Source organism: Garra rufa, chromosome 8 (genome assembly GCF_049309525.1).
Source record: "Garra rufa chromosome 8, GarRuf1.0, whole genome shotgun sequence".
In the NCBI taxonomy this organism is placed as follows: Eukaryota; Metazoa; Chordata; class Actinopteri; order Cypriniformes; family Cyprinidae; genus Garra; species Garra rufa.
In genome coordinates, this window is record NC_133368.1 from 33,998,005 (window position 1) to 34,018,722 (window position 20,718).

The following is a 20,718-nucleotide window of genomic DNA, read 5'->3' on the forward strand; positions in this document are numbered from 1 at the left end:
AATATGACTGCACTGGAGCTGCTCTGAATAGAGATAAAGGTGTCATGCCTCACCTCTAATAAGATCAGCCATGATATTAAAACTCCTCCGCATATGAAGGAGACGGAAGTGCCTGGGTGCTTAAGGGGTTTTATGCTGATCAAGCTGGGCCACCACTTACTGCCAGAAACTTTTAACAACACCACCCACCGCTTTTGCTTTCTACCCAAGTACCCCTGCATCAGCCATCCCTGTTATTAAAATGTAAATTTTGGATTTTTTTTTTTGTTTTACCTCAATATTATACAGTAATTGTTGTTATTCAGAAGCTGAAAGCTCTAGGATGCTAGTTTTCAAGTGCTACATGTTTTTGTTTTCTTTGGGGTCCAATGTAGCACAATCCTTCAATCCCTCTACAAAGACTTCATTACATTGTGACCGAATCACAAAGCACCCATGGCTGAACTGTGCCACTCTTTATAAAATGTTAGGATGCTTTAGAAGGATTTTGCAATGCCACAGGTGCTAATACACAGCCAGGAACAGCACAACAACTTCTAAATTACTTGTATTATTAGTTAACATCTGGAATATTAGTAGTTTTTTTGTGGTGTAATTCTGGTAAGGATTTTTGCAGTTGAATTATTATAAATGACCTTGTGCTGGGGTAAAATTTTTGGATGTTAGAATATGTACACGTTAGTAATCATGAAGTGAAGATTAAGTAAAACTTTTTTACATAATAACATAAATAGCAAATATGTGACCCTGGACCACAAAACCAGTCTTAAGTAGCATGGTTATATTTGTAGCAATAGACAAAATCACATTGTATGGGTCAAATTTATACATTATGCCTAAAATCATTAAGATATTAAGTAAAGATCATGTTCCCTGAACATATTTTGTAAATTTCCTACTGTAAATATATCAAAATGTAATTTTTGATTAGTAATATGCATTGCTATGAACTTCATTTGGACAACCTTAAAGGCTATTTTCTCAATATTTAGATTTTTTTTTGCACTCTCAGTTTTCAGATTTTCAAATTGTTGTATCTCGGTAACCATCAATGCAAAGCTTATTTATTCAGCTTTCAGATTGTATAAATCTTGACCCTTTTTGACTGTTTTTGTGGTGCAGGGTCACATATATGTAAATCTAAAAGTATTATTTTATTTATTTTATTTTATTTTTTTAGTTAATTATTTATGATATTTCCCCATTATATTACCTCTTCTAAACATTAGTATATGTACATATTTGTGATTGGCAAGAACAATAAATATGTAAATATTTTTAATAGGGATACACCGAAATGAAAATTCTTGGCCGAAACCGAAAAAGAGGAAACCAAGGCCGAAAACGGAAAACCGAAACACCGAAAGAATTATGCCAATTATTAGTACCATTGGGGACTAAATTAGGGGACTAAATTAATATCAGCATATGAAGTATAATCGTCTCTCATTGTCTCTGAGAGAATGCATGTCAGATGCTGAAAGCACTGTCAATTTTTACTTTCACTTTAACATATTGCGCAGTTTTCACGTTGCTTGTGTGATATCCATTGGCTCACCTCCACGGTTTAAAACATAAACATATTTATAAAAATACAGTATATAGAAAAGACATATCTTTAAAATATTGTGACGTAACACCAATGTAAATTCATTGTTTTTCACTCACTGAAAGCCACATCTGTCTGCGCAATGCGCCGATCTCTGTTCTCATCACTGGCTGCACGCACGACTGCAGACGCACCTCCTCTTGAAATTTTGTCATTACAAGTTTTGCAAATCGCTATCCGTGGGTCTTTCTCAGATATACTGAAATACGTCCACACCGCAGAAGTGTTGCTTCAGACAAGCACGTGCAGGCTGCGGTTTCTGTTTGCGTCAACATACTGTTTCGTCCGTGTTGTTTCGGTAATAAAAATTTTTCGGTGGCCGAATATTCGGTGCATCCCTAATTTTTAAGATTGAATTCTCTTTTTTTTTTCAAATTACTCATATTATTAGTTAGTAACTGGAATATTAATAACTTTTTGTGGTGTAATTCTGGGTGAGGATATTTGCAGTCGATTTTTTTATAAATGACCTTGTGCTGGGGACATATTTAAGTTTTGGATGTTACAATATGCACATGTTAGTAGTCAGGCAGGCCAATAAATATGCAAATATTTGGCCATTTTCAGAAAAAACTCTTTTCTATTTATTTTTTTTCTATCTATTTTTTTTTGGTTACTTTTGAGAAAATATCGTATAGAATTATTATTTAATATTTTCGGTTTATTTTAATATTATTACATGTTCTCTGCATCTCATTTCCTATTGTTAAATTAAAATTGTTATAATGAATTTACATTGTTATTTATATATTTTCTTTCTTTTTCTTTCACTTTCACTCTCAAATCAACAAAACTGACACAATCATAAAGAAGTATATTGTCGCTGCATAAAATGGAAACCTAAAAGAAATTTATTAATTTTATGGGTCTGGTGTCTGTGTCCAGCTATTTTTAGCTGTACAAAATGGCTTGTTTTGCTGCTTGATATTGCAAATTGCTGTGTCTTACCATGTATGTATGTATTAGGGATGCACCGATCCGTATCGGCCGATCACTTGCGCGTTTTGTCAGTAAAGCCGGTTCTGTAATCAGCGGTAAATGCCATCAGGTGCGTGATTTCACGTTGAGCCGTATATACTACACACAGCCGTTGTTCACTGACGAGCTGCGCACATTCACACTGATAATGAACATTGATTTGCGCAGCTCGTCGGTAAACAACGGCTGTGTGTAGTATATACGGCTCAACGTGAAATCACGCACCTGATGGCATTTACCGCTGATTACAGAACCGGCTTTACTGACAAAACGCGCAAGCATGATCGGCCGATTCGGATCGGTGCATCCCTAGTATGTATGTATTATCTTTATGGTGAACACACTGGTTTGTAATGAACACAGTTGTACCATTTACTGCAGGTTGTTGTTGTTCTTGTTATTTCCCTATAGCGGCTAAAGAACCGGAAGTCTTGCCCATAGGCTTGCGTCCGTGTTGAAGAAAAAGAAGGATATTTACCATGAATCTTTTTCTCTCGTCTCAACAGGTGCATTCCAGAGGCCCACCTTGGCAGCTAGAGGAGAGGAGAGGTTGGCCTCCATCACCATGACAGTGCTGCCACGGGCCGTGGCTTCCCTGGCTGTGCCCGGCCTTATCCTCTGTTTCATCACTCTTCCATTTCCTGCTATACTATCCCAGAGGCCCCCTCTCCCCACAGAGCCCTCCCCCACCCCAGCACCCCACACAAGGCCGGAGTGTACCCGTCTAGAGCACCCCGTCATCACTATTCAAGGTGAGCGTTGATGTCTCTCGCAGTACAGGCTCTCTCACTCCTGGGATATTACAGCAGTATTTCTCTTCTCTAGGAAACTTAGCACATGTGTTGGAGAAGCTACTTTCAAATTCTAGCTTGCCAAATTAAAAGTCTAATTTTGAGGTTGTTAAAGGTGTCAGCCTTAGAATATTTTTCCAATAGTCTCTATGGCAACATTAAGAAAGTAATTTGTTTGGTCATCCCAAACAGCCAAATGCAGCAACATTGGCTCAATCAGTGATGTGAGTTTGGTGCTGGAATATTTATTTTTCTGACCAATGATAGGGAATGTTTTAAAAAATATGTTTGAGAACATGTTTACAATTGGTAATGCTAAGTTACACTTAAGTCAAAGTACTCTTTCTCTTCATACTGACTTAAATATAACCAGCATTTATGGCGGTAATTCATTTATTAGTACTAGAAACAAATAGAGAATAAATTGTAAGCTGCCATGCACTAAGTCATGTAGTGCGACTGAAGCTAAACGGACTTAAAGTCCCCATGAAAACAAAATTTGTTGGCTTTTAGTATGAATGTGATAGCCTTAAGGTTATCTATAAGCTCAAAACAATTATAAAATGTGATAAGCAATTAAAGAGATATAGGCATTGAAAAGTTACAGTCTTTAACTTCTGCCAATATGGATCCACAATTTGGATGAAATCACCCTGCACTTCAGCTTTTCATCAAACTTTCTGTCCAATCAAATGCTCTCTAGAATCCAATGCATCCCGAACCCTACACTACAAATAGATGCTGAAGCTGTGGCTGAAATTGGTCAGTTGTTCACAGAATAAGTATTTTTTGTATGGTGAATGGCATGTAGTGCACTAAGGGATAGGAAACAATTCAGTGTAAATACGTTTTCCATTGGGGCAAAACAAGTCTGGTTTCATGCTGTGTCACACGAACCGCCACAGCGTGCACACAGCCTGCTCCAGTATAGAGACACAATAGCACAGAGCGGATCAGGTAAGCAAGTTGATGAAGACTGTAAAATGTATTGTTTGAATTCTACACAGAATGGTATATTTTATAGCGAAATGGATGAGATTGTGTGCTGTCAAATCGGGCTGTACTGAGCTCAACTGCTCTGTCCCAAGCTGTAATAAAAAACAAAACGCTATTGGCTATTTAAAAAATGAACAGGACTGCTTGGTATGTCCCACCCTGTATTCTGGTTTCAGTTGAAATTACGTCAACGCATAGAATAACCAAGTTTCAAAACACTTCAGTGGACCTTTAACCTATGCGAAATCTAGTGATGGCACAAACAAACCTTTTCGAAGGTTTGAATCCGTTGAATCAATCACCGACATGATTCGAAACAATGCATTTTTACATTTAGGACTGCCCTTCAGCAGCTACAGAATAGTTACATGTTTCCCAGAAGACAAAACAAGTTAAATTTACCCTGATCTCAAAATTCTGAATTTTTGAACCTTCTGTAATAGTTGCATATCAACTGCATATCAACTATTACAGAGTCCCTCAGTTGACCTCAGAAAAGAAGTGTGAAGAAGAAGTGTGAAAAGATGGATCTCAAAATCATACAGTCATTGGTGGGTTCAAATACACAAAAATGCTGAAAAACCAAAGCATTTGTGGGACCTGAATGATTTTTCTTAAGAACAGCAGTCAGTTTAACTGTTCAGGTCAAACAAGGGACTCATGAACAACTTTCACTAAACAAAAAAAAAAAAAAAAAAAAAAAAAACAGCTGTGGATCATTCAGGTAACAACACAGTATGAAGAATCAAGGGGATGTAAACTTTTGAATGGGGTAATTTTTATAAATTCAACTATTATTTTCGCTTGTGGACTACAGTATATGTAAACCTGTTTTATTTGACATTTCTTACTCAGGTCAGTACTAAATAATCAATAACATGCTTTTTTATGGTCCTTCTTATTTTGGTAAAATAATTGACATTTTCCAGATTCTGAAAGGGGATGTAAACTTTCAACGTCAGCTGTAGGTTGTCATAGGTTGTGTCATAGGTTGCCGACCCCTGATTTTGCTAAATAAAAATACTAGGCCTTTATGTAATTGCACATAATTTAGCATTTAACTAAATATTTGGATGTAAAAAAAGATCACTGCATGGATTCAAATAATTCATTAAAATGATTTAACTGACTAATTCACACTAAAATAATTCAAATCAGTAACATCTTATTTAACCCACTCTCTCTATATAAGAAAGTGCCATAACTGAAAAAATTACTGGTTGCTGGAAAAGCTATACTATTCTGAAAATAGCAGCATGACTAAACATTGGCAATATTTTTGTTGGCTTAGCCTGAATCATATAAAAACTGACAAATAAGCATGCTTGAAGGGCACAGAAGGTAGCCTGCATGTATTTTTAGTGTGTGTTCATACGTCTCAGCTTTAATTGCTGGTAATAACAGCAATTCTTAGTCTTTTTGTTGAAAGATGTGGCCAGGCATGTTCACCACTGTTATACACAATTCTCAGACAAAGTCCACTGTTGGAATTCAAAGCCTTTGGGAATGTAGCACCCAGCTTAGTGAGTCTGGTTGTTTTACCCAATGTTCCTGTGTATTACACAGACTCAGACTGTAGATCTACATTTTTTTGTTTCGTTTATCTCATTCATTGGGTTATCCACACATTTCAGACAGTGATAGAGCATGCTGAGGATAGCAAGAGATAAACGTCTTTCATTTCGTCAAGATTCCTATCCTCCTGTGTCCTGGCACACAAAGAGAACAGAATGTGCAGTCATACCTTGCTATCGCTCAGAAAATCTTTTCTATACCCATGGAACAAAGGTGTTTTCTATACCAAGAACATATTTATTTAGACAACAGAGTGTGTTTGTACTGAATATGATCTTTCGGCACTTGCCTTGCCCATGGAGTATGAGCAGCGTGTTTTTGACTCTCTGAGGGACATGACAAAAATAGCAGAATAATGCCTCACGGGAAAGAAAAAGAATTGATGACCAGAGGGGCTCTGTATAATATATGAAACCTGCGTGGACATTAGGGCTGCCATTGCTCATATAGACATTGCCTACGGCCAGCTCCGTTTATTGCTTCCGAAAAAGTTCAGGTTGCATTTTGATTTGTTTTTTTTATGCTTTGGTATCAAAGCGACAAGAATTTTTTTCATTTCATGTTGTTGAAATAGACTGGAATTACAAATGGCCGTGTTCACTACAATTTGCAAACAAACAGTAAATCATAAAGCAACCAAGGTACTATCTTTGTTGTTATGTATTCTATTCTCTTTCGTCATTTTAGCTCATCAAAGCAAAGGCGCTGCAGCATAGAATTCATGCTATGGGCAGCAGAACAATTAGCTTTGCATTGTGAGCTAGCACACCTAGAAATCCGTCTTTATGTGTTCTCAATGGTATGGAAGTCCCGCAGCACACCTTAATGCCTTCTTTTATGTTGAGGCAGCGGTATGGAAGCCCTGCTACAATGGAAGTGTTGGCCGAACTTGAGATTAGGTTCTTTGATGGATGAACGTTTTTTAATTGACGCCTTCTGGCGACTGCTCAGTGAAGTCACCTGAGGCGTATTGGGGCCTCTATCTCTGATCTCTGACAAGATCTGTAGATTCACACATGCCTTTGAACTATTCTAAACCATGGAAATGATACTGTTAAGATGATTTAGCATGGTAGAGCATGACCACCAGGGTTGGGGTCCCCTTGCTGAACCCTTCCGGAGCTTATGGAATGGCAACTTATAACCTTAAGAATTAACTTTACACTTAATAAGCTTTTAAATAATCTTTTGACTTGTTTTCCATTAAAAATAAAGTTAAACTGTGTAAAAAGATGCATTTATTTATGCAACATTACATTATGACTTATTTTCAGACAATTGATCTTTAAAAAAGAGTGTATTTTTCCTAATGCATTTTCAATATGAATAAATTTAACTCAGGTGGAAAAAAACTGGCATTGCAGTAACAAAATATGCTTAAAATTAATACACAGATTCAAGATCGTCTTATCCAGTGTGGCGTAAGTAAATATATATATATATATATATATATATATATATATATATATATATATATATATATAAATTAATATTATTTTTATTTTATTATTTTAGTTTTTTGTGACCCTTCCAATTAAATCTGCTGTTTTAAAGGAATAATGCACTCAAAATTAAAAATTCTGTCATTAATTGCTCACCCACATGTTGTTCCAAACCTGTAAGACCTTTCTTCATCTTCGAAACACAAATTAAAATATTTTTGATGAATTCCGAGAGCTTTCTGATAAAATTAAGGTTGAACCACTGATGTAACTTGAACTATTTTAACAATGTCCTTACTACATTTCTGGACTTTAAATGTGGTAGTTGTGTTGCTGTCTGTGTCAGAAAGCTCTTGGATTTCATCAAAAATACCTTAATTTGTGTTCTGAAGATGAACAAAGGTCTAATGTGTTTGGAACAACATGTGGGTGAGTAGTTTTAACAGGAATTTTCATTTTTGGGTGAACTATCCCTTTAAATTCTGTGTAAACACCCTCTTTGCATGTGAAATGACAGACGGCCTTCACAGTTTGTGGAAGGTTTGCTGTTTGGTCCAATGTAATTGTTGCTGCCCTGACCTTCAATAGCAACTTCTTTGCAAAGTCTGGATTAGATTGTGGCAGGTTCATAAAACAATTCTCACTGAAATGTGACACATAGACAGTTTAGGTCAGACTGAAATTATCAAGAGACCTCCATATCTTATTGTTATATGCCAACTGGAATAATAACGTTTTCTTTTCTACCTCCTCCATATTACTTCAACACGGCTGGCCGTTCCAAGTTGTCGACCACCGATTAGGCATCATTGATGTGCAAATGCGGGCGGTCATGTGTCAGTGTATTCATCTGACTTTGGAAAGTAGAGGAAGTTCAGAAAGAGAAGTTTTTTTTGCAGTTTCCTTTCAAAAGGTGGTCTGTTTGGTCTGGAAAAGTTTTCAGTTTTAAAACTCTAAGTATGTTTACATTGAACTCTTTTATTTCAATAGATCAAAGGCTTTTTTCATGATATGACTACCACTTTAAGAAACTCAAAGCAGTTGCTGTGTTGTTATATAATACCATATTGAGAGCAACCTGATATTATTCCCTTCAGAGAAAATCCTTATTTTTTTCATTGCATGTTTTCCGTGACAATCCCCTCTAAAATCATTGCCAGCATATCTATGAAACAGCAACAGCAATAGCATGCTGGTATTACAAGGAGTCTCAGATAAGTTTAGATATCTGGGGACATCATTTGGATGGATTTTTGGTGGGGGTGTAGGTATTTGTTCTGTTTTTTCTTCTTCATGACTAAGCTTGCACAACACCAGCATGCCAATTTACAAGGATATCAGTATATCACTGCAAACACATGTATGCTGAGCCGAGAATTACCAGGTTTCTAAAATTCTGGAGTCTTATTCAACAAACATTGAGATGAATTCTTGTATTTCAGCCAAAACCTGTTCTGTGTTCAGTCCAGTGTAACAAGATACAAAATGAGTTGAAATGGTACTGCATTGTGAATTTTAAATAAGTTAGCACTATTTGTGTTTACTATTATTTATAAATTATGTATAAAATAAACACAAAACAATAAATACAGTGCCTTGCGAAAGTATTAATACCCCTTCATTTTTTTCACGTTTTATGTTGCTGCCTTATGTTAAACTGCTTTAAATTACTTTTTTTCCCACATCAATCTACACTCCATACACCACAATGACAAAGCAAAAACAAAATTGTCACAACTTTGTAAACTTATTAAAAATAAAAAACAGAAATAAGTACATTGCATAAGTATTCATACTCTTAACTCAGTACTGAACTGAAGCACCTTTACGACCTCAAGTCTTTATGGGGTATGATGGGACAAGCTTTGCTTATCAGCATTTGCCAATTATCTGCCATTTTTCTCCTCACCTCTGCACCTCTCAAGCTCTGTCAGGTTTAATGGGAGTAGACGCACATTTTCGGGTTTCTCCAGAAATGTTTGATTGGGTTCAAGCTCAGGCTCTGGCTGGGCCACTCAAGGACATTTACAGAGTTGTCTATAAGCCACTTTTGCTGTGTGCTTTGGGTCATTGTCCGGATGGAAGGCGAACCTTCTGCCCAGTCTGAGGTTCTGAATGCTCTGGACTGCATTTACGTTAATGCTATCTCAATATTTTGGTGCATTGAGCTTTTCTTCTACTCTGGTGAGTCCTTCAGTCCCTGCCACTGAAACACAGCCCCCAGCATGAGGCTGCTACCTCCATACTTTACTTTTGGGATGGCACTCTGCTGGTGATGAGCAGAGCTGGTTTCCTTCAAACATGATGCTTGGAATTGAGGAATTCATAAAACCAGCAGAATTTTTTTCTGAACTCTACCCCAGATGTGTGGCTTGATCCAATCCTGTTACTGAGCTCTAAAGGCAGTTTCTTTGACCTTAAGGCTTGGTTTTTGCTCTGATATGCATTTTCAGCTGTTAAACCTTTTATTAAGATGCATATGCCTTTCCAAATCATGACCATTCAAATGAACATCTATACGCAATATGAATGCACCTGAGCTAAATTTCAAGTGTCCCAAATATGATGAATGAATACTTATGCAATGGTCATTTTAAGTTTTTTATTTTTAATGAATTTGCAGAGATGTTAAAAACCTGTTTTTTGCTTTGCCATTATGGTGTATGGAGTGTAGATTGATGTGGGAAAATAAGTAAACTAAATTTAGGAATTACTTACAAACAGGGCACAAATCAATGCATGATTTTCATAAAGCTTAACTAAAAAACGATGCTGTGCCAACTATATTGGATCTGTCAGTGTGAGTAACTGTTTTTATTACATGGTTACTATTGCTTTGTCAGTTATTACAGATCGATTGATATGTATTGAGTATTTATGCATTTGTAACCTAAATTAAAGAAGCGTTCATCTATGAAGATGTAAGCTGTCAAACATACACAATTGTTAACCAATCATAGCAGTGGGCATGTACTTCCGAGTCTATAATCCACTATGCCTATTTAAACAGAGTATTTCAATGCGGGGGGTAAAAGAAGGACAGAAATTAGCCTATTACTTCTCAATTATGATTTTTTTTTTATGTAAAATTCTTGATAACAATATAAGTGGACCTCAGAGGCAGTTCATGACCTTTTAAAGCATTTTTTAAAGCAAAAGATATATTCTGTTTGAATAGATCCTTAGTAAATTCCGCCCATTGTTATATAAAACCACCGTCTATAGTTACCAGATTTGGATCTCGGATTTTATAGGCTACATCGACACTGAAAACAGCACGATTTAAGAGCTAATGTCGGGTATGGAGTGTCCTTGCATGTCCAATGCTGAGAACCTAATGCAAAGTCCTAACCTGTTAGGCTGGAATTACAGTAATCTGTCCCAAGAGGAGTGGTGCCACAGAGCCATTGTCTACCCTCCACTCACCCAGCCATTGTAATTGTCTTGAGATTGTTTGTCTCGTCTGTAGAACATGTTCAGAAACCAATCTCTAGTGGGTAATAGTGCTGTTGTTTAACCACCTGCCCCATTTAAAGAGACCTTGAGAAGGGGGGGAAAAAAGAAAAAGGAAAAACAATGTTGTTCTCTAACTCCAGGCCTTTACCGATGTGTCTCCCTCAACCGAACTGGTCCGTGATTTCATAGGCACTGATGCCTGAACCGTTCTGTCATGTCGTTGGACCCTCTGTCAACACAGACATAGAAAGTGGAGGTTGTTGGAGGTGTTCACAAGTGAGTCTAACCTTGAAGTGCAAGGTTTACCTTTGCTAACTGTGAATGAAATGGAACTTGGTAAGTGGTTTGAACTGATAGCAGCAGGCCTTATGCTTCTGCTCGGCCTTTCCTGTCCATTGTAAATGCTGACGTTTTTACGCTTCAATGACCACTTGAAATTGCCAGTGCAGGTTTCTCATTGGCTTTGTGAAAGGTGCTCTTTCAGGTCTTTGCCTGACTTGAACCGGCCCTCGATTTGCGCCCTCATCCCCAGAATGCCCTGTCCTCTCCTCTGTCTAGCCGTGGCATTTCTTGGGGCGCTCATTGTCTTCCCATTTCTATAATCAGTGTGCAGTCTGCGTAAGAGGATTTAGATTTCTGTGGCTCTCTCCACTCATGCAGTGACAACAGGGAATGCAACAGCAGGGAAATCACACAGCAGGCATGGGGAAGCAGACCAGAAGACAAAACAAAAGCAAATTCGGACTGTGCTCAGATAAGCTCTGGCCTGCATCTTCTGATAAGATTCTCTGAGCTCAGATGAGAGACAGTCTTTGGAGCGGAGAGATGCAAAGTACAGACGAGATGACTGTCTCTCACAGGACAGGGCTAGTGCTATCAAAAGTAACGTCACAAAAGCATAAGGGTACTAGGCCCGCAGCGGTCAATGGTGATCCATATTCACTCTCTCATATTGATCCCAGAGAGGGCTGCTGCTCTTGTGGAATTGGATTAGTTTCACCTTGATTCTTTTCAAAACTGTTTCTCATTGATAACTTTTTTTCTGCCTCACCCTGCATAATATATTCCCTAATCTTTTCCCTAACCACATTAGGATTATTATTGTTAAATTATTTCTGTATTTAGCGATAAGCTTAAAGCAATGAATTCAATAAACATAGAGGGAAATTATGCTTTAATTTTGTTTTTTTTAAATATAATGATAAAAGAGAAACATTAGGGCAATGTTAAAACCCATGTGGATTAGGGTTAATAGCTTTTCATTTGCATAGTGTAGTTTTGTGATCCTTGTTTGAATAATTTTAATCATCTGCATTTTTTATGTGTGTAGATGTGCCTGATTACCGAACTCTGTTTTTTACTTGGAGGGGAAGAAAATGCTTTCAGAATATTGTAATGACATCATGTAGGCAGATTTTTTCTTTTTTTTTTTTAAATGTATAATGATTATAGTAAATACTGATTATTCTCATTTACAGTCAATCTTACATTGACTGTGTTTACCTGCACAGCAGTGTGCTGATACTTATCCAGATCTGCTTATTCTAAAAACCTAATCATTAAAGAAAACACGTTAACAAAACTTTCTAAATTATTCTTTGTTATTGAAATGTAAATGAACATTCATACACTGAAAAACTGTCAAAATGCTTCAAAAGGACTTTATATGCAAAGCGAATTTGGAGATCTGGGCAGAAATCCAGGTGTAAAATCCTTAAACAGTTTGTGACCTTCACCCGATCAAAACAACACTGTTTAATTTGTTTCCATGACCTTTCACACTGTCAGATTATTAATCATAATTGGTGTACGATTGTGCATGTGAACTGTGAACTCTCAGACTGTGGAGAATTTGGCAGGTTTCTGCAAAATCTAAACTCACATTATTTTCAATTCTACACATCCTCTCTTTCGTGTTCGTTAATTAAATATTTGGCAGATTTGATTATGCTTTCAGCTGCCAATAAGAGTGTAGTACCCTCAGCCCTTTTTAAATCCATATTTAAATCATTTAACTCATTTTCCCTCCGGTATAAGCAAAGAAAGTGTGCAGGTTCAATCCAGGCCTGGTTATTTGCTAGCATTTGTGTGATTTGTAGCTTAACAGTGGCAGTCTTGCAATCGATACCTGCAGCAGCGTGGCCAAAACCACCCCTTCTGTCTTCCTCTCTGTGTGTAGCATTAAGAAGCAGTCAGTTGTAAATCTTTGAGAACAAAAAACATAATGATTATGATTTATGTCCTCAGGAGCATCTTGGATGCAGACTGTTGAATCCGTTCTTGTCCCCCGGATCTGCTGGCTAACGCATTAATCTCTTCCGCTGCGTGTTTGGTGAGGAAAATGCAATAATCGTCCATCAACCCTTTTCTGGCCCGGCCCTCATATTTATCCCTTTTTATTGCATATGGATTGCTGGACGCCTGGCAGGCTTGATGATGTGTGGGAGCTGTCCGTGCATATAAAACCACCGTTTATATAAAACTCACCCAGGCTTAGAAGTCCGTCAGAAAGGGCACTTTATGATCAACTCCTGTAAGCGAATGAAAAACAAACATTCAGATAACCGCAATGCTTACTGTGGTGGTGCAAACAAATCTTAAAAAAAATCCTATGAAGTGGAACTAGAGTGATTTATGTTATTCAGGTTTAGTGGGTGAGGTATCTGAGCCTTGCAGGGCTTACAGCTGAACAGCTGAGTCTGTTTGTTTTTGCAAAGATCAGCTTTTTCATGCTGCGCCTGACGTTTAACTCCGGTGTGGTTTGGGGTAACTCGGGTGACTCTGAGGTTATCATGACAGTCCCTCAACCTGCACAGTCTAAACGATTTGTCAGTGTTGTATGCTTCATAAAGCATTTAGGACCAGGCTAAAAGAAAAGCATAAAAAGCATAGATTTTCATGGTTATATATATACAGTTGAAGTCAAAAGTTTACATACACCTTGCAGAATCTGCTAAATGTTAAGTTATTTTACATAAAAGATGTTTACAAATAGTCCACAATAGAAAATAATAGTTGAATTTATAAAAAAGACCCTGTTCAAAAGTTTACATACAATTGATTTTTAATACTGTGTTGTTACCTAAATAATCCACCGCTGTTTTTTGTTTAGTTATATTTGTTTATGAGTCCCTTGTTTGTCCTGAACAGTTAAACTGCCCACTGTTCTTCAGAAAAATCATTTAGGTCCCATAAATTCTTTAGTTTTTTAGCATTTTGGTGTATTTGAACCCTTTCCCAACAATGACTGTACGATTTTGAGATCCATCTTTTACACTGAGGAGGACTGGGCAACTATTACAGAAGGTTCAAACACTCAATGATGCTTCAGAAGGAAAAACGATGCATTAAGAGCCAGAGGTGTAAACTTTTGAACAGAATGAGGATGTGTACGTTTTTCTTATTTTGACGCATCAGTGAGTGTTTGAACCTTCTGTGATAGTTGCATATGAGTCTTTCAGTTGTCCTTAGTGTGGAAAGATGGATCTCAAAATCATACATTCATTGTAGGAAAGGGTTTAAATAAACGAAAATGCTGAAAAACCAAAGAATTTGGGGGACCTGAAGGATTTTTCTGAAGAACAGCAGGCAGTTTAACTGTTCAGGACAAACAAGAAACACATGAACAACTATCACTAAACAACAACAACAACAAAAAAAAAAAATAAAAAAAAAAATCAGGTAACAACACAGTATTAAGAATCAAGTGTATGTATGTAAACGTTAAAAATTAACTACTAAAAAGAATGGCTGAACACAGGTTTTTTTTTCTTGTATGTTGTATATAAAGCTCTATAACTTTCAAGTTAATAAGTTGGGTCATAGTGGTTTGCTGACATAAAAGGTAGGAAACCTCTGTATTATACTATAGACTGTGAGCTGTCTTACTTTTGACCTACAGTAACGGATCAATAAGCTTCAAGCTTGTGCTACAATTTTTCTATATATATATATATATATATAGAGAGAGAGAGAGAGAGAGATAGAGAGAGAGAGAGAGAGAGAGAAAGACTCCGTCTTATCCTTCCCAGTCGTTAATCACTGTCTGTAAGACAGCTAGTTCTTGATGTATGATGTCCAGTAAGATTTTCAATGATTCTCTCTGAACACATTTTATCAGAGTCATCAAAGGCCATAACCACATTTTAACACGGGTGAGATGGATGCTTGTGGATGAGGTAGGCTTATAGTACAGCATGTGTTTGTTTCCCTGTCATTATTTTCCCATAAATAACGGCTGAATGACGCAGCCATATGGTTCCAATCATTCAGTTTGTTAATATATTAATTCAGCGGTGTAGCAGAAGCTTTATTCCCATTTTTTCCTGTAAATCTTATGCAGACACATTCCCCACATTTATTCAATTCGTGTTCTCATGTGAATGACAGATTGTTTTGGATGACCCCAGCATCTGGATGACTCCATCTGCCATGACAGATTCGGACTGTATGAAGTGGTATTTATGGATGTCTTGTTAATGGAAACCAGTTTCACCGCTGCTTTGACCTGCGGTGTAAGAAATCTGCAGCTGTGTTTGCAACTTGCTGTAGTCAAATTCTTCCTGTTTTTTATTATAGCGTGTTTAATAGCGAAATTACAGTTGTATAGCCTTATAAAATTAGTTTTAGTATTGTATATTATTTATATGATTTAATATATTTAATACAAACCATACAAATAATGTAAAATACACAATCATTTTATTATGTAAAATCATTTACATGTATTTTTTTGTAAAAATCTTTTTCAGCAACCTAAAATGCAATTATGTAGATGCAACATTTGATACAATTATATTTTTACTTTTTTTTATCCATAGTGACTTATATTTGCAATCAGCATATACATGTATACATTTTTGTTATTTTATGCATTCTTTTTTATGCATTTTTATGCATTATGCAAGTCTGTGCTTTTTTGCTTCTTAGGAAAGTGAAACTTTCTTGGATAGGAACTCAAAATACAAACATTTGAACTGAATTATGTAATATTAGGCAATGATTTCTGTATTTTAACTGGACATGTCTTATCCTGAATAGTGCTGAGGGATCCTATTTGGTATGGAAGGATAACAAATCTTTTTATCACTTCCTTTTACAGTGAAATCCCATTTACTAAGCCACATTAAGGTCAACAATAGATCAAGTGGTTTTTATATTTGCATAATGCCCTTTCTGTCCCATGTAATTCCCACTTCAATAGGGCCAGTCGGCGTTGTAAGTGTGTGCCAGGGCAAATTGTTTTGATTTGCGAAACTTTGTATCAAACAGCGCTTTTATGTTCTGAGATTCCTCGGGTAAGCAGAGTTTTGACTAAGTGTCATGTCGAATTAGGATCAGTATCCTTGAAGAGGCCCAGCTACCTCTGAGCATAGCTCTCTGCTCCTCCTCACATGTTCTTGGGAGCTCATGGGAAGAAACTACATTCGTTTTCCAGGATTAGTGACCTCTATTGTGAAACTTGTTTTTGTAATGCTTAATCCATATGTAAACCTAAACCAGGAGTTCTTTTAATGGATTTTAATGTTATATGCTTTGAACTTTTAAGGTTTGTCAAACGCAACTGCTACTGTATCACTAATATACCTACATTTTCTTTTGTCTTTCAGCTCTAAGTCCTTTGATCTCCAGTTTCTCCTTTCCTGGTGTAAGAGACTATTCTCAGCTGACCCTTGACCTCACCAGGAATGAACTTATAGTGGGAGCAAGGTAAAAACTCAAAATAGCTCATATAATATCTAGCCATAGCTCAGAGTGATCAATACAGACATACAAATACAGATAAAGTTTTTAAAGAAGTCTTTTCTGCTCATCAAAGCTGTGTTTATTTAATAAATTACACAGAAAAAAAATGTTATATTGTGAAATATTATTGCAATTTGAAATAGTGGTTTTCCATTTTAATGTACGTTAAAATGTAATTAATTCCTGTGATGCAAAGCTGAATTTTTAGCATCATTACTCCACTCTTCATTCTCAAATGATCCTTCAGAAATCATTCTAATATGCTGATTTATTATCAGTCCTGGAAACAGTTGTGCTGCTTAATAATTTTTTGGAATCTGTGATGCTTTTTTAGGATGATGAATAAAATGTTAAAAAGAACAAGATTTATTTAAAATCTAATATTTGTATATGTGTATATTTTAACAATATACACTATTACTGTTCAAAGTTTGGGGTCTTCGTTTGTTTGAAAGAAATTAATACTTTTATTCAGCAAGGATGTGTTAAATTGAAGAAGTGATAGTAAAGACTTATATTGTAAGAAAAGATTTCTATTCGGAGTAAAAGCTGTTATTTTTAATGTTTTATTCATCAAAGAATCTTGAAAGTATCACAGATTCCAAATAAATATTAAGCAGCACAACTGTTTCCAGCATTGATAATAAATCAGCATATTAGAATGATTCTGAAAGATCATGTGATACTGAAGACTAGTGAAGAGTAATGATGCTGAAAATTCAGCCTATCATCACAGAAATAAATTATATTTTAAAGTATATTAAAATAGAAAACTGTTATTTGAAATTGCAATAATATTTCACAATATTACTGTTTTTTCTTTAATCAAATAAATGCAGTCTTAATGAGCAGAAAATACTTGTTTAAAAAATATAAAAAATATTTTTAATCCCAAACTCTTGAATGGCAGTATATATAGCGCGCGCGCGCGCGTGTGTGCGTGTGTGCGTGTGTGCGTGTGTGTGTGTGTGTGCGTGTGTGTGTGTGTGTGTGTGTGTGTGTGTGTGTGTGTGTGTGTGTGTGTGTGTGTGTGTGTGTATATATATACTGAAACAACAGTGTGAAAAATTTTCACTAGAGGTCTTAGACTTTTGGACCCCACTTTATTTTTCATTTCCCTTGGCATATTAAGGTTACATTTTTATTTCATCTCCAGTGGATAGATCATATTAATCTAACCTTTTCCAATCTCTCTTTTATTTTATCTGCAGAAACTACCTCTTCAGACTGAATCTAAACAACATTTCACTAATTCAGGTAAGACCATCAGTGCTTAATGGTCAACATCCTCTAATAGATCATGATTCCTGTTTGATGTGGCCTTAGTCTAGAGCTGTCCGTAAGGCCTTTGGGTGTTAGAGAGGGCTGGCTTATGGTTATTGATATTGATATTGAAATGAATGGGTCAGTTCCCAAAACCGCCTGGACAGACTTCAGAGAAAGCAGCACTGGCCAGCACAGAGAGCGAGGGGCGTCCTTAGCAAAAGTACCAAGTTTCTACTCTGGCTTGGAGCTAAAACCTCTTAGAAGGTCAGCCAAGACTGTCTGAGGTCTAAATAAAGCAGTGAAATGAGACTGTGGTGGCTTTCCCACCTGTTGCTGTGGTCGCATATATCTCTTTTATTCCCCCAGTAATCTGTGTGCCGTGTCTGGTGGATGTACCAGACATTTATTGAATGCTCTCACTCGCAGACCACTCGTAATGTTTCATGCATGAGGCAACTATTGGTTGAAGACTGAATCAAATGTGAGTATCAGTCGGTTTCATTCTCTCTTGCCTTAGATACCCAGCACACATCTGGATGCACAACAAATAAGAGCTAAATAAGCCACTCCATTCACCTATTCCCTTGTCTGCGTCTAGTGTTTTGTTTCAATGACGCTACTAAATTTGCAGCCGTTTTCTCCGCTGTCCCAGCGGAGAGGATTAGGTGCAATTTCATTTTCCTCCATCTCACCTTCGCCTGTGTGTCTCTCCTGGGCGATTCCAAACTGTGAATAAACAAGGCCGATCTTTCTTCATTTCGACTAACTGGAGCATCACAAGTGGAGGCAGGATCCAAATCGATGAGCAGCATTTTGCCAGCTTTTGAGAGTGTCTTTGCCTAAACTGCAGAGGGAGAAAATTAAAATGGGCAAATGTTAAAGGATGACGAATGAGACACTGGTGACAGAATTGACCTGACAGCACTAAGCATGGCTTCCTGAATTCTAACCAATTCACAAAACACCATAATTAGATTTACTAAACAGGGCAAATTAGCATTAGAGTGCAATTCCATAAAACCACTGATGGATAGGAAAAAATTCTGCGGGTGATTTACTGACAATGCGCACATTAAAGTACACAGATGCAGCCGGATCATTTTAATAATGACCAGCCCAATCTACCAAGAGCAGCGCAAATTAGTGCCTTCTTTAAGACATGCTTTTTTGGGCGTTAAATAATGGCAGAAATACTATTATTTTGATGAACGCAAATGTTAGAAAAATCGTGTTGTGTGATTCATTTTAAGACTCTACTCCCATAAATGTTGTGTCTGAAAGAGAAACCCCTGTAAATGCATATTCAATAAGGCCGGGTGCAAAATTAACTGTCCATGCATTTTCAGTGCTGATTCTTCAACTATTTTAACGCCAAAAGATGTTTTGCGCTGGTAGATAGTAAATCTGGTGCTTAGTTTTACTAACAGTAAAGCCATGAAGTGGAAAATCAAACATAATTTCTAAGGTTGGTCTTAATAGCATTGATGAAAAACTTTTGCATCTACACTATAGTTCAAAAGTTTAGGGTCAGTAAGATATTTAAAAAGGAGAGAGAGTATTTTTATTTAGCAAGGACACTTTAAATTAAAAAATGTCAGTAAAGACCTTTACACAGTTATAAAAACAGCCCAAAATGCTGGTCTTTTGAACTTTCTATTTATTGAAGACTCCTGCAAAAAAACTAGTTTATTGGCTGCTGAAAATTCAGCTCTGCCTTCACAGGAATGCATAACATTTGAAATATATTGAAATAGAAAAAATAATAATTATATTTCAGTATTACTATTTTTAATGTATTTTTGATCAAATCAGTGCAGCCTTTATGAGCTTAGGAGATGTTTTTCTTTAAAAAATTATAAAAATCTCTCCAACCCCATGCTTTTTAATAGTAATATAATAGAGATAATAACGTTTTTTAGCGCTAATTTAATTTTTATTGTTATTATCTAATATAAAAATAATTGAATCCACTATAGATTTTTCTTGTGCTTTTAGATCCTTTATAGAATTTATATATGAATACAATTTAGGGCTGTTAAACGATTAATGTTTACATAATATATGCGTGTATATTATATATAAATATCAATATTTTTATATAAATCTAACATATTTTTCCTTTAAATATGTGTGTGTATTTATGTAAGGGATAATGTACAGGCAGCCGGTAGTTATCGCAGAAATAAGCCCCGACAGTGTGATCAGGTGATTATTTGAAAAGAACGAACCTGCAAATGTCTCAACTGACCAATCAGAATCAAGCATTCCAAAGAGCCGTGTAATAAATATACATAATAAATATGCACAGTACATGCACATATATGGCCCTTGACCACAAAACCAATCATAAGGGTCAATTTTTTTTAATTAAAATGTACGAAATAAATAAGCTTTCTATTGATGTATGGTTTGTTAGGGTCCGACAATATAATGGCAGAAATACATCTATTTGAAAAAAATAGAATCTGAGGGTGCAAAAAAATCGAAATATTGAAAAAATCGCCTTTAAAGTTGTCCAAATGAAGTTCTTAGCAATGCATATTACTAATCAAAAATTAAGTTTTGATTATATTTACGGTACAAAAATTTACAAAATATCTTCATGGAACAGGATCTTTATTTAATATCCTAAAGATTTTTGGCATAAAAGCAAAATCTATAGTTTTGACCCATACAATGTATTTTTGGCTATTGCTGCAAATATACCCATGCTACTGTTTTTTGGTCCTGGGTCACATATGTGACCCTGGACCACAAAACCAGTCTTAAGTCGCTGGGGTATGTTTGTAGCAATAGCCAAAAATACATTGCATGGGTCAAAATTTTTGATTTTTCTTTTATGCCAAAAATCATTAGGAAA

The 20,718-nt window shown here is 36.2% G+C and overlaps 1 protein-coding gene across 1 annotated transcript in view; it reads left to right on the forward strand.

Moving 5' to 3' along the window:
- Nucleotides 1-20,718, forward strand: part of sema5ba (sema domain, seven thrombospondin repeats (type 1 and type 1-like), transmembrane domain (TM) and short cytoplasmic domain, (semaphorin) 5Ba) — a 187,043-nt gene that overhangs the window by 73,078 nt on the left and 93,247 nt on the right. Inside the window, exons 3-5 of the mRNA XM_073845086.1 lie at nt 3,094-3,339; nt 16,457-16,556; nt 17,804-17,849. Coding sequence (XP_073701187.1) covers nt 3,153-3,339; nt 16,457-16,556; nt 17,804-17,849 — 333 coding nt within the window. The 5' untranslated portion in view covers nt 3,094-3,152. The remainder of the gene's footprint in view (nt 1-3,093; nt 3,340-16,456; nt 16,557-17,803; nt 17,850-20,718) is intronic.